Raw genomic sequence first — 25707 nt, forward strand, 5'->3', positions numbered from 1 at the left:
AGATAACATGCATACAAACTGTCTCAATAGCACCCTGTGCCAAACAGGACAATGTGGTATTGCAGGTGAAAGTGCTTAATAAGCCAGAGAGAAGTTAGTTGGAATGAGTATATCTGAGGCTTGATTTAGGCTCAAACCTTTTGAAAAACGTTTGAGGGACATAAACAATATGATATTAAATATTATTATTATTTTTTTTAATTCATGGTGTAGATCCTTTAACTCTGATAGTGTACAGATGTACTCTATCAGAGTAAAATTTACACTGATGATTTTTGTCTGTATGGATCAAAGATAAAGTGAAATACATACGGATAGATACTGTACCATCAATAGATGGCAGGCAGGCAGGCAGAAGAGAAAGGATAATGCAAAAAAGCTTACAGCTTGTTTCCATTGCAGCCCTTAGTATGAGGTGTGTATGAGGTCAAGTAGTGTGGTGCTGGTGAGTGCATGAATGTATAAATTCAGGCCACTCAAAGTGTGTGGGTGTGTGGGAAGGGGGGTGGGGATACATGGGATACATCAAATATATATTTACAATGTACCATTTAAACATCAATACAAAAGTCCCTAAAATCCTTCAAAAATACAAATTTTCACTAAAACAAACATATCACAGGAACCTCAATAACTACTACCTACTCATCAGTTTCCTATTTAATCATAGATAACAGACAGACAGACAGACAGACGCACAAACGCATGCACACGCACATACACACATGCACACGCACACGCACACGCACAGTCGCACACGCACACACACAGAGGGACCGTGGAAAAATGAGTCATACCGGATTTTGTCACTTATATCAAGTAAGCCAAGTTGAGGGTCACTGTGACCCTATATATATGAAGTCAGTCTGGAAAAAAAATACTCATCTTGTCACCAAATCCAAATGAAAGAAATCTCACGCCTCTCTTGCTGAGTTCTCTGATAGCCGGCTTCATCTAACCACCGCATAGTTCTCACATATCACCAGGAAAAATGCCTTTTTGACTAGATGCCAGTCTCTGAAATATATATTTTTTAAACTATGTTTCGCCTTTTTCTTTTTCAAAATGGATTATTTCCAAGGATAAAGTATTTTGTTGCCAATTCAGAAAAAAAACAACGATTTAATTTAACAAGAAAAACTAAACAAAAACATTGTCATCACTTAGTCACATAGTCAGTCATTAGTCAGATCACTCTTACTGAGTGAATGTAATGCATGTGAATGAAAGAAGGCCTAATGTGTTAATTAAGCAGTAATACACAAGAGCAAGTTCTAATGTTCAATACCATCTGATACTGGTAGCTGATACAGGAAGGGCTGCAACTATCGATTATTTTCTTAGTCATTATCCTACTGGTTACTTTTTTGGGTTAATCGAATAATCGAGAAGCACATTTTTAATATATAGTAAAAAAAATTGCATTATCCTTTTTATATATTTTAGTTTCTATAAATCAAGTTTATCAACAAATCAACGTGAAAAAAAGTAATTATTTTTTAATCAACTAAATTGATTAGTCTGATTGTTGCAACCCTATTAAACTTAACAATCAATTTATGCTATAGTTTTTTTTTAATCTAAATGTTCCAGGAAACCTATTCTCTAAAATTGATTTTAAGTTGATTAGTTTGATTTGCCCTAAAGGTATCACACAGTAGATCAGCACAGCAGTGCTAATATATCACATCATACAGCACAACCTCAAGTGAATTATTGCTATTATGCCAGTGTTTCAGTATTAATATGTATTGTTAAACAAGCAAAGAAAGCAAAAACTACACTGGTATTAACAGCTGCATGGTAGCCACTATGAAGATGAAGCTATATTGGGAGATAATCGCCATCATTAGGATGTCTCTCACCTACTCACAACGTGAGGTCCGATCTAACTGTGTGGTATAATTGCTGTTAATTTCATGTTGAGTGCGTTGATTGGGGGGGCCTGGCTGAGGTGACAGTGACATCCACTGCTTTTAAGGTTTAAAGGTGGTGCGAAGGCAGACTCAGGCAGTGGTGGAAGAAGTACTAGTTTAGTTAAGTAATAATCTTTCGCCTTACCCCGGATCTCCTTGTACTCCTGCCTACTTTCTTTGTCTCTCTGGCTATCCCATTTGTTCTTCGCCAACCACTTCCTCTGTATGCTTTCCTGTAAGTGGTTCATGTATGTTTTGTAATAATAATCTGCATTATTGTTAAAAAAAAATTGTGGAGTAATCAGAACAATATTTGCCGCTGAGATGTAATGAAGAAGTATAATGTATCGAAAAATGGAGATACTCAAGTAAAGTACATGTACATAAATCTTGAGTATATAAATGTACTTAGTTACTTTCCACCACTGGATTCAGGATGCACTTGATGATGGCTGCTCATTTATTTACAGTGCTTGCCCAAAATACATTAACTTAAAATACAAGCAAAAAACATAAGTTAAAGGACAAGTCCGGACAAAAATAACATAGCCATTTTTCCTACTTATATTGACCCCAAATGACTGTCCATGGGGTCTATTTGCAGAATTTCCCCTGTCGTCCAGTTTCCCTAGCAGCCCCCATAGCAGAGAGTAGAGCCCATAAGCGTATCTCTACTCTGCTATTTGTTGCGGGCAAAAGTGTTGTCATTACACACGCATCCATGCCTTGGTTGTCCCAAACAAGCCGCCACAGTCTCGTAAATCATGTTTTGGGGTGAGCGTTCGGCACAAATGCCAATCAAAGTCACTATACTGGCCAATCACAGTGCGTCTTTTCCGGCAAAACACATAACATCACTTTTGGCCGCAACAAATAGCATAAGTAGTTATATGCTTTTGGCCTCCACTCTATGCTATAGGGGTTGCAGTGGAAAATGGACGACAGGGACAATTCTGCAAATAGACCCCGTGGCCAGTCATTTGGGATCAATATAAGTAGGAAAAAAAGGCTATATGTTATTTTAGTCTGGACTTGTCCTTTAATGGATGATAAGAGAAAACGTTAACTGTCTCACTAATTTAAAATAGCACTGTGAGCAATCCCCTGCGTTTTCTAGGTGTCTACGGAATGACAGTCCGTGCAATGTATACTAAGTTGTGTGAGATCGGGTTGGTATACCATAATATCTGTAGGCACTGGTGGACTCAACCCTATACTTCAGTCAAAGAACTTTAAAGATACTACATCATGTTGCGATGTGTTGTGAGCTTGTAGATATGCAATTTTCGCTCTACTGTATTTTAATTAGGGCTTAAGTGCTTAATTCATAACTTTATCAGAGTCAAACGTACAATAATTTGTCTGAAAGCCAAGGTACTGGCTAAGTGAAAAGTGGAGTAAAAGTCCTAAGGATCCAAAACAAAATACAAAATACTCAAGTAAAGTACAGATACTCAGAATATGAGCCACCAATCACATAAGGGCATAAATTCTGTGCGGTGCCATATCAAACATTGTTGTGTTCTGCATGGTGATGGTGAGTATGGAAAAGAAGGAAGAACAAATTAATGCTTAAACCTGTAACAAATACTGTAAATGCTTGGTGAAAGTGGTAAAAAAATAAGAACGCAAACAAACATAGTATATATATATGTAATGCTATGCATTGACCAAGTAAAAGTAAATGAAACCATGTGTACTGCAAGTTCAGTTGACTTAATAGTTGCCAATATCTTTTAGCAAGTTGAGATCTGGTGAGACACCTTCTTTGTCACAGTAATCATACAGTCCATGGTGAAATACTGGGGAAAGAAGTATTTCTTGGGTTGTTTTGCCTTAAGTCTGATGTCATCTCCATTGTAAGATGTTGCATGTACTGGTAGTTATGACAACAGTGTGTGCATCAGTGCTAGTGTGCATATCGTACACACGTACACACGTACACACACACACACACACACACACACACACACACACACCCCCACGCGCACACACACACACACACACACACACACACACACACACACACACACACACACACACACACACACACACACACACACACACACACACACACACACACACACACACACACACACACACACACACACACACACACACACACACACACACACACACACACACACACACACAGCACTGAAGAACTAGCAGCCCAACACTTCCCCCAAATCCTGGATGGATGGTTTAAGAGCTTACAAAACAGACTGGAGACACAAAGTGCAATTTCTTCCAGCTTTTTTTCAAAAGCCCAGCCATCTACAACAGCATTTACCATATCCAGGCGCACTGAAAGTGGTTTTCAGTAGGGGGGCTGCACGTTATACACCTTGTGAGGTTTCAGTGTTCACAACGAAATCCAAACCAAAACACTAACAACCAAAACACTAGCTGTATGTTTGCACAACAACAACAACAACAGCAACAACAACAATTAGCCCACATTAGCCTGAACATCTAAAACCAAAACCTTTTTTTTGCGTACACATTTTATTTCGTTTTTTTGTTTAGAATTTTGTTACATGCATTCGTGCCAGGCTCTGGTAAAGTGTTTATCATAGTGTTGGAATCCAGGAGATGACAATTAATAACTATACAGAAGAAACTCAGGTACTTGGCACGGGAGCTGCTAATCTTTAAAAAAAAAACGTTATCCTTTTCCAGTGAAACTCAGATATTCAGTATCATTGTAAATTCTTAATTTAAAGATTGTGTTGGTCAGTCTTCCTGATGTCTGACTTTTATTTCACCCCAGAGATTTAGAGCATTGGTTCCGGGGACCCCCAGGGGTCCATGGGGGTGGGGGATGGGGGGGGGGGGGTTTGCCACGCTATGAGCTTGTAGATCTGCTTCTTTTGAAAAAAATTGAAAAATTGTGAAAATCTTTGAATATATGTATTTTTTTTAAAGCGAACATTTTTAACTCATATCTTTGCTTTAGGAGGTACAAAACATTTTCAGATGGGGGTCCGCGGCCAAATATATATCAATTTGGGGGTCCTTGACATGAAAACGTTTGAGAACTACTGCTTTAGAGCTTTAGAGGTTCAGCTCAGTGCTGTGAATGTGGACACGGTAACTCTGGGGCTGCTGGGTAAACTGATCCCAGGTATTTCAGGACTATTACTCGGCTGTCATTTCACACTGTACGCATGATGCTGACAGGGAGATTATAGGGCACAGGGCGGCCATGGGCCTTTGTTGAAAACACACGCTTTTGAGTACACACATGCTCAGAACATTTCTATTTTTGACTCAAGAAAACCATGAAGTGGAAGATAAAATGTGCATCGGACTGGCAAGCTGAGGAAATATGAAGTGCAATTTAGCTTGAGGTCAGCCTCCTGTACAGAGAATTACCTGTGGCTGTCTTCTAGACTTAAGGGTTATTAAAATCACTCTAATTGTATATCCCTGTCCTCTCCTCTCCTCTCCTCTCCTCTCCTCTCCTCTCCTCTCCTCTCCTCTCCTCTCCTCTCCTCTCCTCTCCTCTTCTCTTTACCTCTCCTCTCCTCCTCTCCCCTTCCATCCTCTACGCGCCCACCCTCTTCTCTCCTCTCCTCTCCACTCCTTGTCTCGTCTCGTCTCGTCTCTTCTCTTCACCTCTCCTACCCTCTTCTCCTCTCCCCTTCCATCCTCTACCATCCCACCTTCTCCTCTCCTCCCCTCCCCTCTATTTCCACACTACCCAGGTCCAGGTATCGTTAACGGATGAGAACGATTGTGTCCCAGAATTCCTGCAGTCCATCTACAGCGTGGACGGCGTCCCCGAGACAGTAACCACGGCAACCTCTCTGCTGCAGGGTGAGCCTCCACCCTGACACCATAATTCACATCCATCATTTTCCTTTAAGCAGAGAGCGCCATTATTGTCTTCTATAGAAATATAACAGCCCCCATTTCCATTTCAATGGAAAGGCTGTTCAAAATTGAATTCCTTTTAACAAGCTCTTTGCATACTGAAAGGCGCCATTCAGAGTCCCAATTACAGTATAAATAGAGGACTAAAGAGAAACTATATGCTGCCATGTTACCCGGCCGACAGCGATGCGAGGCGGGGTATTCTAATTGCTGCTATCTGTCTGTCTGTGCGTCTGGGAATGGATGGCCGCATTTTCATCAAACTTGGTGAGAAAGATCAGCAGGCTGCTCCGAGCAGATGACTAATCACTTAAAGCTGACAATCCATGACTTTTTTTCTAGTGAATAAAACATCAGTGTAACCACATGAACCCTAGTGTCCTTATTCTGGGGTGAACGTTTGGTGACAAATCGCCGATCTACAAGCCGCAACGCGTTGTGAGTGAGCATGTACGGTAGGTATATCGGCTCAGTTCTGGGCTCTCCCCAGGCTGGCAGGGGGATAGTAGTGCCCAGGATTACACTGGGTGAACAAATGGGTTACAAAATCGTGGGATAAAAAAGTATAAAAAGAAAAGAAAAGTTAAACATACATAAACTAAAATACATAAAAAATCAACAGAGATGTTCAGGCAGGGTTTGCAGCCCAGCTCTGTTTCGTTCAGACTTGATATCATCGCTGTGAGGCAGAAACCTTGTATCTCCATATTTTGAAAAAAAATAAAAAAGTTTTTTGTTTGTTTTTGGGCGGTGTAGCCGCCCCTATAAGTGGGGTTGGGACTCCTCATTAGCTGTATTGTGATTGGCTCATTAGTACACCCCTAGCTGTACTGTGATTGGCTGACTCTATTGGCTGACTCTATTCAGCACTGTGATTGGCTAGCGAGACACATGATGACATTAATAACCTATAAATACGATTATGCACTTCAAAAAATCAATTTTCTTTTTAAGTGAGCTTCCATCACTATGATGACCACTGTGATGACCACACCGCCCACTTCACACTGGGTGTGATTTTTTGTAAATTAATGCCCTTCTTTGTCATGCTACAGTCCGCAAAATTAACCAAATTAAATTAAACCAATTTACAAGCTCGAGCTTGTAGATTGGCTTCTGAAAAAAAATGTATTAATTAAAATGAATAAATACTGTAAGTGCCTGAAGGTGAAAGTGGAAGTGTGTCTCTTGGTTTTATTAATATTGAACTAATGAAACGTATTAAAAGAGCTTGTGATTAAATAATAACATGATCCATTGGAACACAGGTTCTTTTTCCCCCCCATTTTCTGAAAAGTAACCATTTTGGACATGCAAGGTTTCCACCCGACTGCGACGATATGTGATGTATGAATATGACCATGCAAAGTTATCTGTATTAAACATGGCTGTTCCTGTGATTATCATTCATACTTTAGTCCTGTTGTAAAAGCACACACAGCTCTCTGCAGAGTTATTTCCATCAGCAAAATGTGCTGAGGTAATCAGATCTACGCCTGCAAAAATGTACAAGGTGTCATTTTAATGAAAGGCAAATTTTCAGCTACGCCACATTATTTGCTTCAAAAGTTGTCAAAACTTTTTTCCTACAATAGATGGTTGCCAAAGTATGTCACCAGTTTTATTCAGCCTAATTAAAAAAATAGCTAATGGGTGATATGGACAACAACATCAAACATCACAATATTCTTTGAACAAATAAACTTCCGATAATGATATTGTGATGATGATATCGTATTGTTATAATAATATACATTTTCTTTTAGACTAGAAATTGATAGAGATTGGTGCTTCCCTGATTTTATTTTTGGACTGAATTCTGGGAGCTTTGAGCAGTGGTGGAAAGAGTACTCAAATGTTTTACTTACTTATAAAAGTATCAAGACTGCATCGTAGAAATACTCTGTTACAAGTAAAAGTCCGGAATTCAAAATGTACTTGAGTAAAAGTACAAAAGTATTGGTATCAAAATGTACTTGATGTACCAAAAGTAGACAGTACTCATTATGTAGAATGTCCCATTTTCAAATGCATAAAAACCTTTTGAAAATAGCAGATCTACAAGCTCACAATGTGTCGCATCGCAACGCATTGTGAGCTTGTAGATCGGCTATTTTCAAATGGCCGAAATGTATATAGGGCTGAAGTGGTTACTGTATGTTTGGTAATAATAATCAAAATCTACAAAGTAACTAGTAACTAAAGTTTTCAAATAAATGTAGTGGAGTAAAAGTATAATATTTGGATCTGAGATGGAGTGGAGTATAAGTAAAAGTACTAAGTAAAGTGAAAATATCTCAGAATTGTACTTAAGTACAGTACTTAAGTAAATGTACGCAGTTACTTTCCACCACTGCTTAACAACCAGAGGAGATCAGGCTTGCAGAGTATTTGTCTAATTTAAAATCTCTCCTGAAAACACACTTTTATAAAGCTGCTTTTATTCCCCAACCGTTTTAACTTATATTACCTAATTTCATCTGTTGTGTTTTGTTTCATTGCCTCATTTGTCATCTCATTTGTATATTTAACACTGTTTTTGTTGGTAGCGCTGTCGCCTCACAGCTAGAAGGTCCTGGGTTCGATAGTACTCGATAGTATTCGTAACACTGTAGTCGTAACACTGTATTTTGTAACACTGTTTTGAAAGGTGCTATACCAATTCAGCTCATTATTATGACATTACTATAATTGTAGTTCTAACAGATAAAGGAGCTACAGTAGGTAGCCTAAAAGACTACAAAAAATGATGTTACGCAGTCACACGTATGGCTTTAAGCTTCAGTAACTTGACATTGATCCAAACATGGCAAGAATAATTCATTGATACACCCAACCTGTATTTGAAAACATGGAGATCAAATGATGTACAGTATACATACATCTCAAAATAATGCTAATATGAGCTTTGTGGCCCATACTTCGTTGACACCATTTATTCTACATTTTATGTAAAATATACCAAACAACAAACTGCAGTCTAATTGCCTCCACACAAACGTGGGTGACAGAATGGATGCAAACATTTTTTAAATTATAATTATTATTATTTTTTTTAAATCTTATCACGCTTTGGAAGCAAATATTTGTTATGAGCCTCAGGGAAAATAACTCAATTTTGAAAAGGTTCTCAGTACAGAATGTGCAGTAGCTCATTAGTTGTATTGTGTACCTTTTGTAGCGTTACCTTGTCAAGGATGCCAGTATACTTCTGCAGGGTGCCGTATGGCTACTGCTAATTGCAGCTGCAGTACCGATGCATATGATCTAGTTAAATATGCACACACATTAAAGTATGTTGTACAAACATATGCACAAACATTAAAATGTGTTATACATACACATACATTACATGCATTCATCAACTACTGATCAGATCATTTAGACTAAACTAAAATAGTTTAAATTAGTTTAGCCTCCCTTGGAAATGTGTTAGGAATAACCCCTTGAGATGTACAATATTCTGTCTAATTTTCAACGACAGTAATACAATATAAACACAATTAGACAAAACCTATGAACACTTAAACCCTATATTCTTTGTTGCCTGCTTTCCCCCAGGGGTATATTTCTAGGCTCGTATATTTGTTTCCAATCACTTGGCCGAAAATAGAAGTTGTGGGCTTGTTGTAGATCTACTATTTTTGCCTACTACTAGGTTCGCCCCAGAATAGGGACGCTAGGGTTCATGTAGTTATCTATGAAAAAACAAGATAATTAATTAAGTACCAAATGCGACAACAACAAAAAAAACTAAAACATCATCAAACAATAAGACATTATGTAATAAGAAAATCATACGCCAAGCAGAGCATAAAATGTATAATTTGTGCAATAAGAAGACAACTAGTGGAAAGATGATATGGATCTTTTATTTATAGATGATTTCAATCAGAGGAAGCTTTAAACATAATGGTTTGACTTAGAGACTGCAGGAACAAGAAACATAGAGCTGAGTCTTGATAATTAGAAGATAAATAAACAGTTTTAAATGGTGATGACAATTGAAATGTCTGCATTTAAAAAATAAACAGCAGCCAAATGTTGCTGTCTCCTTATGATGGGAGAGGGCAAATTAATATTTTAATACATCGTACAATGATGAGTTGTGAAAGGACAACCCAGAATAAACCTGCACATTCTCATCATAAACTACAATATATTGCCAGCCAGAAAATTAGTTTTGGATGCAGCCTGATATACAACATCAGCATAATCCCATATTGGCAAATTGACATAACAACACATTGTTTTATGATGTGAAGTTTTATGTTATGAAAAAGGAATTGAAGCAAAGTAAAGCTTTACGTGACAGAACAGCAAATAATGAATTTATTACATATTGTCCGACATCTTGGAGATCTGCTACTTTCACTACTTTTGTGCGACACTCTTGTATGACGAAGTAGGGCATTAATTTACTAAATAAACTCGTCCGTCCGACAGACAGGACCATTGTGGTCCAATGGAAACAATGAAGCAATGACACTTTGGTAGAGGTTTGAGTTGTGTAGTGACCTTGTCATGATGTACAGTAACTAGTTCAATGGGGAAGATATCTGTCTCCGTTGCGCCTTTGATTAGAGATTTATATATTCCTAAAATAGTCTCCTCATTGACTTACACTGCATGGTGAAACAGCTGATTCACCATGCAGTTGGTATCACAGAGGTTGCCAGCGTGAAACTGTAGTGGGGCAAATTAACCCATTAAGACCGGGAGGAAAGCATCATTTTTAGATTTCTTTGGCTATTCAAAAATAGAAGATATACAAGCTCATAGTGTGGCACCGAGTGCCGTTCTATGAGCTTGTAGATCTGCTTTTTTTTTTTTTTTTTTTTTACGTATGTTGCTATATATCCGTGGTGCTCAAACTTTTTCATGTCAAGGACCTCCCAAAATAATATGTATTTGGCCGTGGACCCCCATCTGAAAATATTTTATTCCAGGTATCCCCCCGCCCATTTTAACCATGTTAGATTCATCGGAAACACCCGTCCTTGGTTTTGGTGACTGATATTGTCCTTCTAATACGTGTTTTTTAAATTACTTTTTCATTAATATTTTTATATATTATTTTTTGGGGGAAAATGAAAACATTTAAATACAATATATATATTTTTTAAATAAATGAAAAAAGTTATTAAAAAAACTGGTGTTTTTGATTAATCTAACATGTTAAAAATGGAGTTTGAAGTTATAATGGGTTTGTATAGGAAGGGGGCGTGTCTGATAAAATTAATATCAAATATCTAAATACTGAATCAAGCAACTTAAAAACTGTCTGCTCACAAAAGCCTGAGTAGACGATAAAATGACCCAATTTTTTTTTTAAAGCGAAATATCCCTTTAAAGATGTTCGCTTGAAAAAATATATATATTCAAAGATTTGCAAAAAAAAAATAGCTCATAGCGCTGCACTCGGTGCCGCACTATGAGCTTGTATATCTACTATTTTTGAATAGCCAAAAGTATACAATAATGGTTATAGCTAAAATCTAACATGACACAGATGCGTTCCCGGTCTAATGGATTAATCTGTGGCATAACTAAAGACTCTCTCATTGCCATCAATGAGCAGGGTTTTTATGTTCTTAAACTAGTGGTTCTCAAAGAAGGGTCCGTCCTTGAGCAGGTTTCCAGGGGGTTCCCAGCTAAATTAATTTACCAAATTAATATAGCATCAAAATCAGTTTAACCACTTTAACCACTTCGGGTATTCGAAAATAGCCAATATACAAGCTCACAACTCGTCGCACCATGATGCATTGTAAGCTTGTAGATTGGCTATTTTCAAAGATTTTTGAAATTCTTGAGAAACACAAATCTTTTCTTATGGGGGGTCCCTGGCACAAGATCTTTCCAGCTGGAGGTCCACGGCCAAATGCATATCAATGTGGGGGATCCTTGACATGAAAATGTTTGAGAACCATTGGTCTAAAGTTTAGACATAATGACTCTGTTTAGACTCTATACTGTGTCATTAAGTTTGGTTGTGGGGCTCAGCTGTGTTGTTCTCATCGCAAATGGAGGTTGCTAGACATGATGCTTCAGAGGAACCGACGTGCCACTTTCTTCGTTTCCTCTCTCCTCACATCGTTTCCTCCATGCATCCTCAGTGGGAGGGACTAGGATGCAAGGAGAGGAAGCATGAAGTGAGGGAAGCGAGAATTTAATTTAGAGACCTGGGACCGTAGCCGAGGAGACAGAACATTGTTAAAAACATCACCAATAGAACGATGAGTCATTATGGCAGAACGGACCGAGAAGAAGTGCTGATTTAATGCTTGAGCGACTAAAAGTGGATCATGTTAACTCTTATCTGATTAGATAAAGTTTTATGAGATACATTCATTACAGTTTTGACTTTATTCCAAGATTGTTTAGAATTTTTATAAAGTCATGAGCAAGAGATTCTTTTTAATGATTGCATGGATTTGGCATAGTTTTTGCTCATTATTTTTCAACTGTCAGTACATTTTCCAGTCAGCAGGATCCTTGGACTTGAATGTGGCCTAATGTATTATCTCTGTGCCTGAAAATACTTGTAAGATCATAAGTTATCCAGGGAAGACGACTTCCTTTGGCTTTGCTACTGTTCAAGGAAACATGTTTATCCATGACTTCACTGAATTCAGAATATAAAAAGTCCCAAGCATCATGAAGATTTGGTATTAGTTGGTACCTATCCCAGTCAATTAAAATTAAGTCATTAATAAATGGATCTATGTTCATTATAGGTGAACATTTGAATTTCCAAATTTGAAATATATACTATCTTAAAAAGTTCCAAATAGGCCTTGAGAAAATATCTGATCTACAAATTCACAAGGCATGACACTGTGAGTTTTTAGACTATCTATTCATCGTACAACAAAGTACTGTGTGTAGGGCTTAAGTGATTAATTTTCTTCTTGCCTTGTATTCTAATTCATCTGGGTATTAATTTCAGGACACGATAATGATCACTGAGGCAGATCAGTCATAACATTATATTTCATTTAAAAATCTATTTTGATGTGAAATCAGTATCCAGTCAAGCAGTGATGTACTGTACTGTAGGTAGGTGTAACACGAGTGGGCTCACTAATGAAATCACTAATTAACTGAGATTTCCCTAGAATATTTAGCAATCCAATTGAAGTCTGATGCATTTCAGCTGGTGCAGAGTTATGTGCTTATTTATGTACTTATTAACATGCAGACAGTTACCTAAATACACTCAAAATGTTTTGTGGGGGCAGCGGTTAGAGGAAGGAGCATATGTTTGTGACCGAAAGGTTCCTGGTTTGATCCCCCATACGGCAGGAAAAATCTGGGTGGTGAAGTGAATGTTCTCCACTTACCCCTCTCCCAACGTTGCTGAAGGCACTGAAACCTCATACTGCTTTGATTAGAGATTAGTGTCAGATTAGATGACACATGTGGCTCCGTCCACTCTGTATAAAACAGTTTGTAAGTTTGATTTCATTGTTTGAATTGTTAGTCAGAACAACTCATGAGTTGAATTAACCTATTAAGATTTGAGGCCGATTCTAAAAAAAAAACAGTTTTCTGAAACACTTATGTTGCTATTATATCAGTGGTGCTCAAACTTTTTCATCTCAAGGACCCCCAAAATTATATGTATTTGGCCGCGGACCCCCATAAAAATATTTAGTTCCAGGGACCCCCTGAAGCAAAGATTTGAGTTACAAACCCTTTAAAATATATATCGCATATAATACTGTAGCTATAAATAGCAGATCTACAAGCTCTATGAGCTTGTACATCTGCTATTTTTGAATAGCCAAAGTATAAAATAATGGTTAAAGTGGTTAAAAAAAAAATCCCAGTCTTAATGGGTTAAAATATTATTTTATGAATATAAAATGACTCTGAGCAATACATTTATTTGGTCTGGTGATTAATGGGTCCGATTTGTGGCTACCAAATAGGAGGCCTTCTGAATAGGCACTGTACATAACTGCAGTCACAGGTTTTTTAAGAAGGTGGTCATACCTGTTTCCTGTTCCTGTTCACTTTCCCATATTTTTGGATTTTGATTGGCTCAGCAGCAGATTTGAACCAGAAACACACAACACCTTCACGCGTGTTTCCGGTCGGCTGCTGAGCCAAAACAAACGAAGCTATGGGAAACCTGAACAGGAATAGGAAACGGGTATGTCACCTTCTGGAAACCTGGGACTACATTTATGCACAGAGCCTATTCCCCATATAGTACATGCTGTAAATGTAGATCCAAAACAACAGGTGCAGGAGGAGGGGGAGCCGCAGGTTGTAGCTGGAGTGGTGGAGGAGCTGCAGCAGATTGTAGCTGGAGTGGTGGAGGGTGAGCAGCTGTGCTCACTCTGCACCACTCCAGCTGCAACCTGCTGCTCCCCCTCCACCACCCCAGCCTCCACCTGCTGCAGGTGGAGCCTGGCAGCAGTTCCTAGAAGGGGCCGCAGCTGCATGAGACAAGGCAGCACACTTCCCTGTGTAAAGCTCCAATCCCTAATATTGTCCGACTGGAACCCATGTGGGAGCGCAAAAATAGAGAGAGAGATAGCTAATGGTTTTAATTGTTTATTGTGTGTGTGTGTGTGTGTGTGTGTGTGTGTGTGTGTGTGTGTGTGTGTGTGTGTGTGTGTGTGTGTGTGTGTGTGTGTGTGTGTGTGTGTGTGTGTGTGTGTGTGTGTGTGTGTGTGTGTGTGTGTGTATGGGGGGGGTGTTAATATTGGCTTTCACTGGCAGCAAACATGAATGATTCGGATGAGAACCCACAGTTTGATAAAACGAGAGTTTTCACCACTCTGCAGTTTTTATCCACCCAGCGGTAACGAAGCGTGTGGTTTCGTCTCAAACTTAAAAAAAAATGTGATGGGTCATGATGATGGGTTAGAAGCAGCTTTTTATTGAAGACTTTTTGATTATATTATTCATCCCTTAATTCATATTTTTGGTTTATCCTTGCAATCTGATGTTTTCCCTCATGAATTAAAACTTACTAAAGTTATACCAAATCAGGAGATTCTTATATATGTACTGTATATTCTTCCTTGTTTTTCAAAAATTGTTGAGAATTGTGTTTATTCAATCACAAATCACTTAGCACAACATCCTCTACAATAATCAGTATGTTTATTTAAATACATTCTCAGCTGAACTAGCTCTGTTGCAGCTTGTCAACAATATCACTTCTGCAATAGATGACAAGAAATGTTGTTCTTGGTGTTTTCTTAGATTTAACCAAAGCATTTGATTCTGTCAATCAAAAAAAACTATAGAGGATAGAAAACAATTTGTTTCTATCAATGGTTGTTTATCTGAGGAGTTGAAAATCTTATGGGATTCCATCCTTGGTTCTTTGTAGTTTGCCTCGCACAAAGATATCCAAACTTTGATAGAACGAGTGAATGATGAATTGTCTTTTGTTTTTAAATGGTTTCAAATGAATATGTTTACTGTCAATATAAAAAAGCAACATAAACAAATCATAACCCAAAGATGTCTCTAGAATATTAATAAATGGTTCAGAAATTTGGCAAGTACCATAAAATGCTTGGGTCTTATTATGTAGTTGACCGTTTAAACTGAATAAATAATAATATATATATTGCTTTATGAAATAAAGATGGTTGGCATTGGATGTTTGGCATAGCTCACTAATGACACTCAATAATGTTGCACCAGAGTCTGCACTTTAAGCTCACAAAATAAGTGTACTTAGTCATAGTTTTTACACCGTAAATCGCTGGTCTTTTCCTACCTAAACTGTTGTATGTACAGTAGAATGTACAGCGCTGTTAAATAAGATACTGTGGCAGCTACTGATAAATGCCGCTTTTTTCCTTTTTTTTCTTTACTATTAGTATTATTACCTACAGTATGCTGCTACGTTGTCTGAAGGAAGCCAAACAAAATTAAGTTTCACTCTTATGTACCTGTGCACAAGATGTAACAATAAAGAACAACCATGAACCTCGACCCTCCTGTAAAGTTCTGACCTCTGGTTCATCCTTCTTCTCACTTGAATATTATAGTTGTCTCCGCCAGGCCGAAGGCATGGCGAGAGAGTATGTTTTGCACCCTGTCCGTCCGTCCGTCAGTCCGTCCGTCCGTCAGTCTGTCTGTGGACAGCAATCTCCGGCACCGTTGCCTTGATCGCAGCTGAACTGTGCACACACACTCTCTGGATGCCAATTCAGAACCTCTGCCCCAAATTATTCACATGGGCCTGTTATAGCGCCAGCAGGAGGCCACTTTTTGCAAACACTTTTTTTAACAGTACTCCTACAGATTGTATCCAAATATCACGCAAATCGGTACACAGTATATAGTCTCTATATAGTCATTAAACGAAACGGGTATTTTTCATATTCCATCCTGATTGGCTAAAAATGGCTTCCAAAGTTTGCAGGATTGGTCCGTTTTGAACAAAATGCCTCAAATCATGAACGCAGCTTGTAATTTCCGTGAAATTTCACATGCACATTCCCACTAGGCCGAGGAAGAAATGCCACTTGAACATTTTCAAATCAGCCTCATGGTGGCGCTATAACAGGCCGATTTGCGTTTTTAACTATAAATGCACCGATCTGCGTGAAACTTTGCACACACACTGGCGTAGACCTGTGCACCGAGGAGCACTTTTTCTAGTTTAATATCAATTACTGTAATATCTTATGGGCTTTGGGCTACTGGTTATTCAGAAGAAATTATTATTCTGTCAAACAGAAACGAGCCATCTGCATCCTCTTTTTTTAGTAAATACTCAATGCTGTCAATATACTGTATAATACATAAGGTTAATGCTTTTCAATCATGTTTAAATTTACAACGTGTAAACAAAAAATCCCTTTTACTGTTCATATATCTTTTGTTTTTATTCTTCTGACATCCACTCCTACTCAACAAGGCAGAAAAAAAGACTTCCATTTATTTTCTGTCATACCACAAAACATCAATTTTTCATCAAATATAGAGGCCCTCATTTTTGTAACTCTCTAGACACATCACTAAAGTCACCTTCCTTGCCAATGTTCAGGAAACAAACCTGCCATGCTTTTAATCTGCTGTAGTTTTCAACCTGAACTGGAAAACAAACGGCAAAATAAACAATAGGGTGCCTTCGGAAATGCTATGAAAATCTGCTCCGTTCTGGTTTTTACGTCATAAAGCGCTCTGATATCAGTTAATTTACAAAATGCCAGAGTAGATGATAATCACTGATGTTGCCATTTTCATCATTTTAAAATTCATTCAAATTAATGTATATTTCTGAATGTACCGATTTTTTTTTAAATTCTCTTACAGTCACTCTCTCTTCATTTTCTCTCATCTTTTTGTTGTGTCCCAACAGTATTAGCCAGTGACTGTGACTCGGGGTCGAACGCTGAGTTGACGTACTACACGCTGAGCCCAGACTTCAGCATCTCAGCCCACGGGACCATCTTCCCGGCGGGCCGGCTGGACTACGAGAGGCCCAACCACCTGTACGAGTTTGTCGTCATGGCGGTGGACAGCGGCGAGGAGCCTCACTCGGGCACCGCCACAGTGCGTCTGAGGATGGCGAACGTCAACGACGAGCCGCCGGAATTCTCCCAGCCAATGTGAGGACATTTCTCTTGTCTGCCCTTTTTTGTTTTTCTATTTTATCAGTTATACAGCATGCCGAGGCACACTCGCGTGTCCAGCTGTGTCTTGTGAATTTGTGACAACCACATTATCATATTTTTTGCTATGTCAGTATTTTGTGTGCATTCATTTCCCAATACAGAGGCAACTTCTATACCCTAAAAAAATCATTTGAACCACTTTCAACCTGGGGTCCCTATTTTGGGAATTTAATTACAAGCCCCGGCCAGGAGGCCATCCACAGAGCCTCTCTTCTCCCCCAGTCCCGGCAGAGTAGTTCCGGACAAGCGGATTGAGTGGCACTGTCTTGCCCTAACTGACCGTGGGTAGCTATCTGGGACGTAAGTCTGGGCTTGAATAACCCCGGCTGAGTCACCTGGGCGAGGTTGTAAGTTGCGAGACCCGAAACACCTGTTGACCCCAGGCTACAACACTAATGATACGTCCCAGGTGCATCCATGTGATGTTTTTCTTTGAACATTTTTGCTATGTATACAGGTGTGACTTTGAAAACCACTGATTTATCGTAGCCATTATTTTTAAAAAGCCCTTTTCCCCCAATTGAGTTGTGGCAATTACAGTAAATCCTCCCCTCACATTTCTTTGTTGCCTCTGCTGTTACTGGCTCACCTGACAGTGAGGAGCCCCCATTGGGAGAACGTAGAGCCTCCATCATAGTCCTCCCATTAAAAAGAAAACAAGTACTCCAGTACCTTTAACTCAAGTAAAATTGTGACTGCGCAACGTTCACTTGTAGTGGGAGTAATATTTGATCGGGAGTATCTATACTTTGACCCAAAAACTGGTGTTGAGTACTTTGTCCAACACTGGCTATTAGGTTATGTTCATGGAGCATAGACACAGCAGAGAGCAGACACTTAGATAATCTCACTTTAACCAATATGTGTTAGAACTTAGAACCAAACACCTCTCCATGTGTCCACTGGGAAACTGTGGAAATGAAAGGGGAACGGTTCAGGATAGAGCTCAATTAGATCGTCATTGTACTGTCGATACGCACATGCACTCAGGGGTGTACTGGAGGTGGGGCGCGGTGGAGCGCTGCTCCACTAGTTCAGAGCCTTTGACTAGTTGTTTGAGCCGCACGTGTGCCCGCACGTGCATGGATATGCACGTGCGTACCCGTGAGAGTGTGTCTACCTCGCATATCGATCAAAAACAACCATTCACACCGCTTACCAACTCTTACAAAATCTGCCGAGTGTCAACAGCGTGAATTAACATGATAGGAATAAGCCTGGCTGGTTGCATGAACTAAATTACAGAGGGGATGTCAAGGTAAATGCATAATATTTACTTATGCATAATATTTTTCATTGGTTAGATATTTATAAAGCCCACAGACAAACGTAACAACTTTTAACCTGGCCTCCCTATTTTGAGCATGGCATTATAAGCGAACACTTTCAAAAACGTAACACTGTAATCATCGTCTTTGTATGCAGTTAGCAGCAGCACTCCAAGTAAATGGGTCTGAATTTGCCTATTTCCTTTGGAGTCCCAGGGGTCCTTGAGGGTGTTCCCGCGAGGTAAGATAAGATAAGACCTTTATTGATCCTGCAGGAGAAATCCTGTCGCCAAAGGCAGTACAGCAGTTACGATACAGTCACAGGATAAAAAAAGCACTGTAGATACAGCAGAGTAAAAGACATCACACAAACACCAGCAATAATGAACAAAATATACAACACTATACACCCTCAACAGTGCTTTCATAGTGCAGGACAAAAAGAAACAAGTGGACACACAGTAAGTCAGATAGTGTCCTTTCTGTAATGAACCGATGTTACTTCCGAGCAATTAGTCCTACGATAAATGGTTGATAGTTAGGTACCAAATGGTCCGTTACAGGTCTGTAACTCTGAGAGTGTACAAATTGAACCAAATGTACCCTTACGGGTCCATTTGGTTCCATTTATACACTCTCAGAGTTACGGGGGTCGGTGGCCTAATGCAATGGTTCTCAAGCTTTTTCATGTCAGGGACCCCCAAATGAATATCTATTTGGCCCACGGACCCCCATCTGAAAATATTTTGTGCCAGGAACCCCCTCATATAAGATTTGTGTTTTTAAAATGTCAACATTTTCCAATATTGTTTCAAAATAGGAGATCTACTGTATACGCTGCAGTTTTCATCCCGACACGTTGTTGGGAGCTTGTAGCTAATATCAAACAACCAAAGTATAAAATAGGGTTAAGTGGTTAAACTTATTTTAATGCTATATTAGCTAATTAAGCTGGGGACCCCCTGCAAGGTCCCCTGGAGGTCCCCGGACCCCACGTTGTGAACTGCTGGCCTAATACATGCCAAACTGGGGGTCCTTGAAATTAAAAAGTTAGAGAATCACTGATTTAGGACAATCCCAAAACTTGTCATTTCTTATTACCCTCATCCCACCCTAGAGAGACTTGTTATTTCTTATATCCCTCATCCCACCCTACCCACCCCACTGGATTAGGCCGTTGAAGACCCCTACAGTATGTCTTTATTCAAAAAACACCACAGCCATCCCCCCCGGTAATGGAGGTCAGGCAGAACATTGACATTATTGTCAACCGTGAAAATACTGGCTTAATATCAAATGCCAGCTAATTAAACTTTCAGATAGGAGTATATTACCTCTTCAGCTCTCACTGAATACTAAAACAGTTTCAATCAACAGTCTAGTCAAGGTGTTAAATTATCAAGGGCAACTCTAAAAAGTGATACAAATTTCCCTGACGTTCTCCCTTATTTTAGGGCTCATTCATAGAAGATTGAAATCCTAGTATAAGTCAATTATGTGAACGAGTGAAACATCTCATTATTCTCTCCTCGACCACATCGCACATTTCGTGCGTACTTCTTCATGCTCCCTACTTAAGGTGATAATTTTGTGCTACAAGTATCGTCGCGGATGGAACCCTTGTATGTCCAAAACTTGATTTTTCCCGAAATGGATAAAAGAACCTGTGTTTCAATGGATCCAATGTAGTTCTTATTTAGTCACAAGTTCTTGTTAAAGGTAGATTTTCTTTGGTTAAAATAAGTGTTAAATAGCTCTATATTCTGATAGTACTCATTGCTATAGAGTGTTTGTTCAGTAAAAGGAGTCTCCTTGTCTCTCCAGCTCTTTATAAAACAGAAAATGCATTTTCGTTTCAGTTTCATTTCCAATTTTATCCAATCAGGATAGAGATCTCAATCAGGATAGAGATTAAACAAGTGAAATTGGAAGTGATGACACTAAGAAATGAGCAGGCAAAATTGGGACTGGAACACTATAAAAATGAAGCTTAAAAATGGGTACTTTCTCCTGATTGGCTGAGATTTTGACACCTACCGGAAAATGTATTTTCTGTTTATTAAAAAGCTGGAGAGACGGGGAGACTGTTACTGAACAAACACTCTATAGCAATGATTACTATCAGAATATAGTGCTTTAACCTTTTAACAAAATACTTTTTGTTTTAACCCAAAAATATCACAACCCTACCTTAAATTTTTTCATTTGTTAAATATTTATCAAAACAACAGACCGCTTTCAACCTGGCATCCCTATTTTAGGCATGTAATTATAGACACATTTTTTTAAATAGCGAAAATAGCTCTTCTACAAGCTCACACCTTGTCACGATGCAAACGTGAGATTAAATATATAAAAAGGTGAAATATGGATACAAGGTTTCTACCTGACAGTAACAATACGCAGAACATATACCAGCCGGGTAGAAAATGTATCTCTGAAATGTCTAGCCTAAAGACACAGTTTAGAGTGGACTATAATCATCAAGATGTGAAAATGGCAGAGAAAGAGAGAGAGAGAGAGCGTGCAGTGCTGTTAGCTCCATTGGACCTGCAGACAGCCTTTAAAATGAAACAGTACTTCATCTCAATTTGCTCTGTGTGAACTTGTGGTTATTATACTAAGAGACACTTTACCTATTAATTATATAAAATGCAAACTAAAGTATTATGAACCACAGACCCACACCGAGACCCCTGTGGACTAAAATACACTCAGCATACAAATTGCTGTTCTATTATGCAAATAGGATACGATCTGGCCAGTCATAAAGACAGTAGCGATATGATTAGACCAAAATTTTGTGTGTGTTTGTGTGTGGGTGTGCGTGCGTTCATGTGTGTGTGCGCGCGCGTGTGTGTGTGTGTGTGTGTGTGTGTGTGTGTGTGTGTGTGTATGCGTGTGCGCGTGTGTGGAGTTGAGTGTCAGGTTGAGTTGGGGGCTTATTAACTTTGCATCGCTGATTCAGGGTTTACAGAATAGAGGCTGCATCTCACATATAGTAATTAAAACTCTCTAAGACCCACAGTGAAGACACTCACACCAGGAGCAGTCATGCAGGTATTTACATAATGCACATATGCAGTACAGGTGGTTATAGCACCTCACACAGTGCAGGCAGTTCATATGATATTTAATACTGGGAGGTATATAAATCGAAATATTGTAAATATTTTGATATGAGATTAGGTATTGTCGAGGATTGTAATATTATAGTATAATATAGCGGGAATAGCCGATCGACAAGCTCCCAACACGTCGCATGGCAACGTATTGTGAACTTGTAGATCTGCTATTTTCCCTATGTTTGACAATTTTGAAATTGTTTTCAATTTAAAGATCATTAAAAAAAGATTATACATTTGTTATACAAATGTTATACATTATGTTCCCTATAATTTCCTTTCCTTAAAATATGGAATACAGGTTGAATGTGGTAAAACTTAATTTCCTGGTAGGGCAGCATAACGGTACAAATTTTCTGAACGTATTAGACTGTTAAAAAATGAATGGCACTACCTGTTTGGTCCAAGGTATTTGATCACAGATATTGTGATATTTTGAATCCGTCAGTATCGGCCAGCCCTACTGGGAGGAGGGCAATTCTTCTGTCTGTGCCAATCAGCCACCGCTGTAACACGGGTCTTTAAAGGGCAACTCAATACATTTGACTAGAGGTGTTAATCACAGTCATCTGACATCAATACAATAATGTTACTCGCATAAATCAGCCACAAACCCACTGTGACGCTTTGTTCCGGCAGTGTATAGCAATGCTGCTAACACAGCGTTCCCTTGACGGTTCACTAATGGCTTCGGCTGTGCAATATAGTCGAAAGAATATTGTGCATTCTCTGCCTTTTCATAAATTGTGCCGTGAATGAATCAGAAAGACTTTAGTGTCACAACTTATAAATACTTTACAGTAAGAAGAAGGTAAAATACATTTTGGCTCTTCAGACTTGCAGGCCAATAAATGAAAACAGAACAAAACAGACACAATCGCTTATTAAAAAGGCATCACACACACCTAATTAAAGCTAAAGAGAAATAAAAGCTGATCTGCTTTAGCTTAAAGTCTTTCTGAATACTATCTGTTGTAGCTAACGTGTTCTTTTTCTACTTATAAGTAATGTGAGCACATTTACAATTACTTTTGAGCGTGTTTTTGAGGGTGTGTGTGTGCACGTGCGTGTGTGGCGTGCGTGCATGTATCAGAGAGAAACATTTTTACTTGGTCCTTGTTCAAAAGTCTGATTGCTTGATAAAAGAAGGTAGGGGATGCAATCCTGTGCGTGTCAGACAGCGTGATTTGGCAGCGCAGAGTGAAAGGGCGGGCGGGTACCCGTCACTCTGAACCGCTGCCTTTACTCCCCCAATTGAGTCGGCCCCTTGTCCTGTCAGTCATGTGTCAGCGCCCTTCACCGTGGCGGTGGCGAACCTCTCTGCCAGCCGCCCGTGTTCGAGTTGTAACGTTTCAGTCTCAGTGGGCGGACAGACACGGAGGACAAGGCTAAGAGACGGACAGGTGGGGAAGTGCCAGTGTACGGCTGCCAAATAACAATCCTGACAAACAACATCGAAAAACATCGGAAAACACATGACCAGGAGGGGAAGAAGGCCTCTATTCAAAACTTTACTTGAAGAGAAAATACAAAGGTTTTTGGCATCAAAATGGAGTTACAGTACAAAGGTAAAAGTAGGCTGCACCATTTTGAATGTCCTATTTCACACAAAAAAACGAATTCAAATCTTTCAAATCTTTCAAAAATGTATTAAGTACAGTATCACATGGGATTTAAGTGTTTAATGTATGTTTTCTAATAATAATCTATGATAATGATTTGAATTTATTTGTATGGCGCTTTTCCAAACAAGGTTACAAAGTGCTTTACAGAACAAGATAAAAGTGCAGCACAGTAACCATAAAAGTTAAAACGGCACATAAAATCAATGGCTAACCTAATTAAATGAAGATAACAGAGAGGAAAAAACTATTAAAAACTAATAACACATAAAAGTATGTTTTCAGAAGCGCTGCCTCAGATCCTCGGTCAGGGCATTCCAAAGCCTGAGTGCCCGGGACTGCAAAAGCCTGATCGCCCCGGGTAATGAGGCAAGACATGGGGACTTCCAGGAGAGCCTTACCCGAGGATCTAAGGCAGCGCACAGGCTCATATGGGGGTCAGCATGTCTTTGATGTAGCTGGGGGCCAGTCCCTGCCGGCCTTTAAAGGTTATCAGTAAAATCTTAAAATCTATTCCGAAATTAACAGGTTACCAGTGAAGTGCACCTAAGATGGGTGTAATGTGATCACGTTTCTTAGTTAGTCTGGCAGCTTAATTCTATACCAGTTGGAGGCGGAAAATAGCTTTTTTTTCAGAGGCCAGAGTATAAGGAGTTACAGAAATCCAAACGTGATGAAATGAAAGCATGAATTACCTTTTTGAGGTCTGCTGATGATAAAAAAGGCTTTAATTCTGGCTATGTTCCTTAGAGTCTGAACGACTCGTGTGACTTGAGGACTGTACAAAATAACTAGTAACTAAAGCTGTCAAACAATTGTTGCGGAGTAAAAAGTACAATATTTGCCTCTTGAGATGTATTGGGGTAGTAAAGTAAAAGTTACTCAACATTGTACTTGTACTTGAGTAAATGTACTTTCCACCACTGCACATGACAAAGTGACAGTGACATGTTGACAGTACTGGTATTTAGATACACAGGAATAGTGGCAGGCAGACAAATGCTGTCACCACAACAGTTGCGTTAGATGCCAGGTAGGTTTGGGTTTGTCACCACCGTTCACATAGACACAGAGATGCTTTAAGGATATTAGAGCACAGCAGGGCCAAAAATAGCCCACCTACAGGTACGTGAGAGACATCCAAGTAGGCCGGAGCAGGCGCATAGTGCCACACCTAATAACTGATTTATTCTCCGTCGCACGACGCCATACAGTAGCTCTGATCTACAAGCTCACATTGTGTTGTGGATGCAGAGCTTGTAGATTGGCAATTTTCGACATGTGACGCCATCGTTTGATGAAGTACAAATCGGGAGTAACAACATTGACGCAATAAGGGTTCACACTGTCCTACCTTTTATGAAGAAAAGGGGGTGCCTATAATAGCTCAGTGCTTATCAAGTTATCAAGCTTTTTCCCCCACATTGATATGTATTTGGCCAAGGACCCCCATCTGAAAAGGTTTTGTGCCAGGGACCCCCAGAGGAGAAGATTTATGTTAAACAAATTCAAGATTATTAAACATTTTCCAAATGTTTTTTTGCATTTTTCTAAAAATAGCAGATGTACAAACTCGCAGTGCGGCACACGTTGTAAGCTTGTGGATCTGCTATTTTTGAATAGCCAACCTATAAATGGATAAAGCGGTTAAAATGATTGTGATGCTGTATTAACTACTTTTGCTGGGGACCCCCTGGAACCCCCCCAAGGACCCCCAGGGGTCACCCGACCCCACTTTGAGAACCACTGGCTTAGCTTAGTCAGATGAAAATGAAGAAAACGGGGGTGTCGCCTAAACAGCACAGGTGGTGCCTGTTTTCTTTTCTTTTTTTAAGGTGGACATTTTGAACATACACTAACGCCCAGAGCAAGATTGATCGACAGATACCTGCGAGAGTGTGCTGTGTTTTTGTTCTGCGAGTTGTGCCTGGCTAAACTAATGCAGTGGATGGGTGGGAGGGGGGGAGCTAGATACAGAGAGAGCTATACAGACGAGTCGTCAGACAACGCAGGCGGAGAAGAGGCAGACAAGAGGTGTGTTTGGGCGCTCCTTCACAGTTCACTGAGATGTTCGGCGGGGCTTTTGGGTGGTGGCGGTGGGGGTGCATCCGTCTCATCCCGTACAGGGTGCTGGCCTCTGAGCCGGGTGACAGATTGCAGGTCACTCATGTTGCAAAGAGAGACTGCCACCGCTGGCGGAGATGAATCACCCATCTGCGTCCCTCTGTAAACCATCA

General features: G+C 39.5%; 1 protein-coding gene across 1 annotated transcript in view; it reads left to right on the top strand.

Moving 5' to 3' along the window:
- Positions 1 to 25707, top strand: part of LOC308091664 (neural-cadherin-like) — a gene marked incomplete at its 5' end in the record, with an annotated part of 233509 nt that overhangs the window by 59533 nt on the left and 148269 nt on the right. The window contains 2 exons of the mRNA XM_080437326.1: positions 5627 to 5738; positions 17140 to 17389. Of these exons, the coding sequence (XP_080293452.1) occupies positions 5627 to 5738; positions 17140 to 17389 (362 nt within the window). The remainder of the gene's footprint in view (positions 1 to 5626; positions 5739 to 17139; positions 17390 to 25707) is intronic.

Source organism: Gymnoscopelus braueri (assembly GCF_963280865.1).
Source record: "Gymnoscopelus braueri genome assembly, chromosome: 9".
NCBI lineage: Eukaryota > Metazoa > Chordata > Actinopteri > Myctophiformes > Myctophidae > Gymnoscopelus > Gymnoscopelus braueri.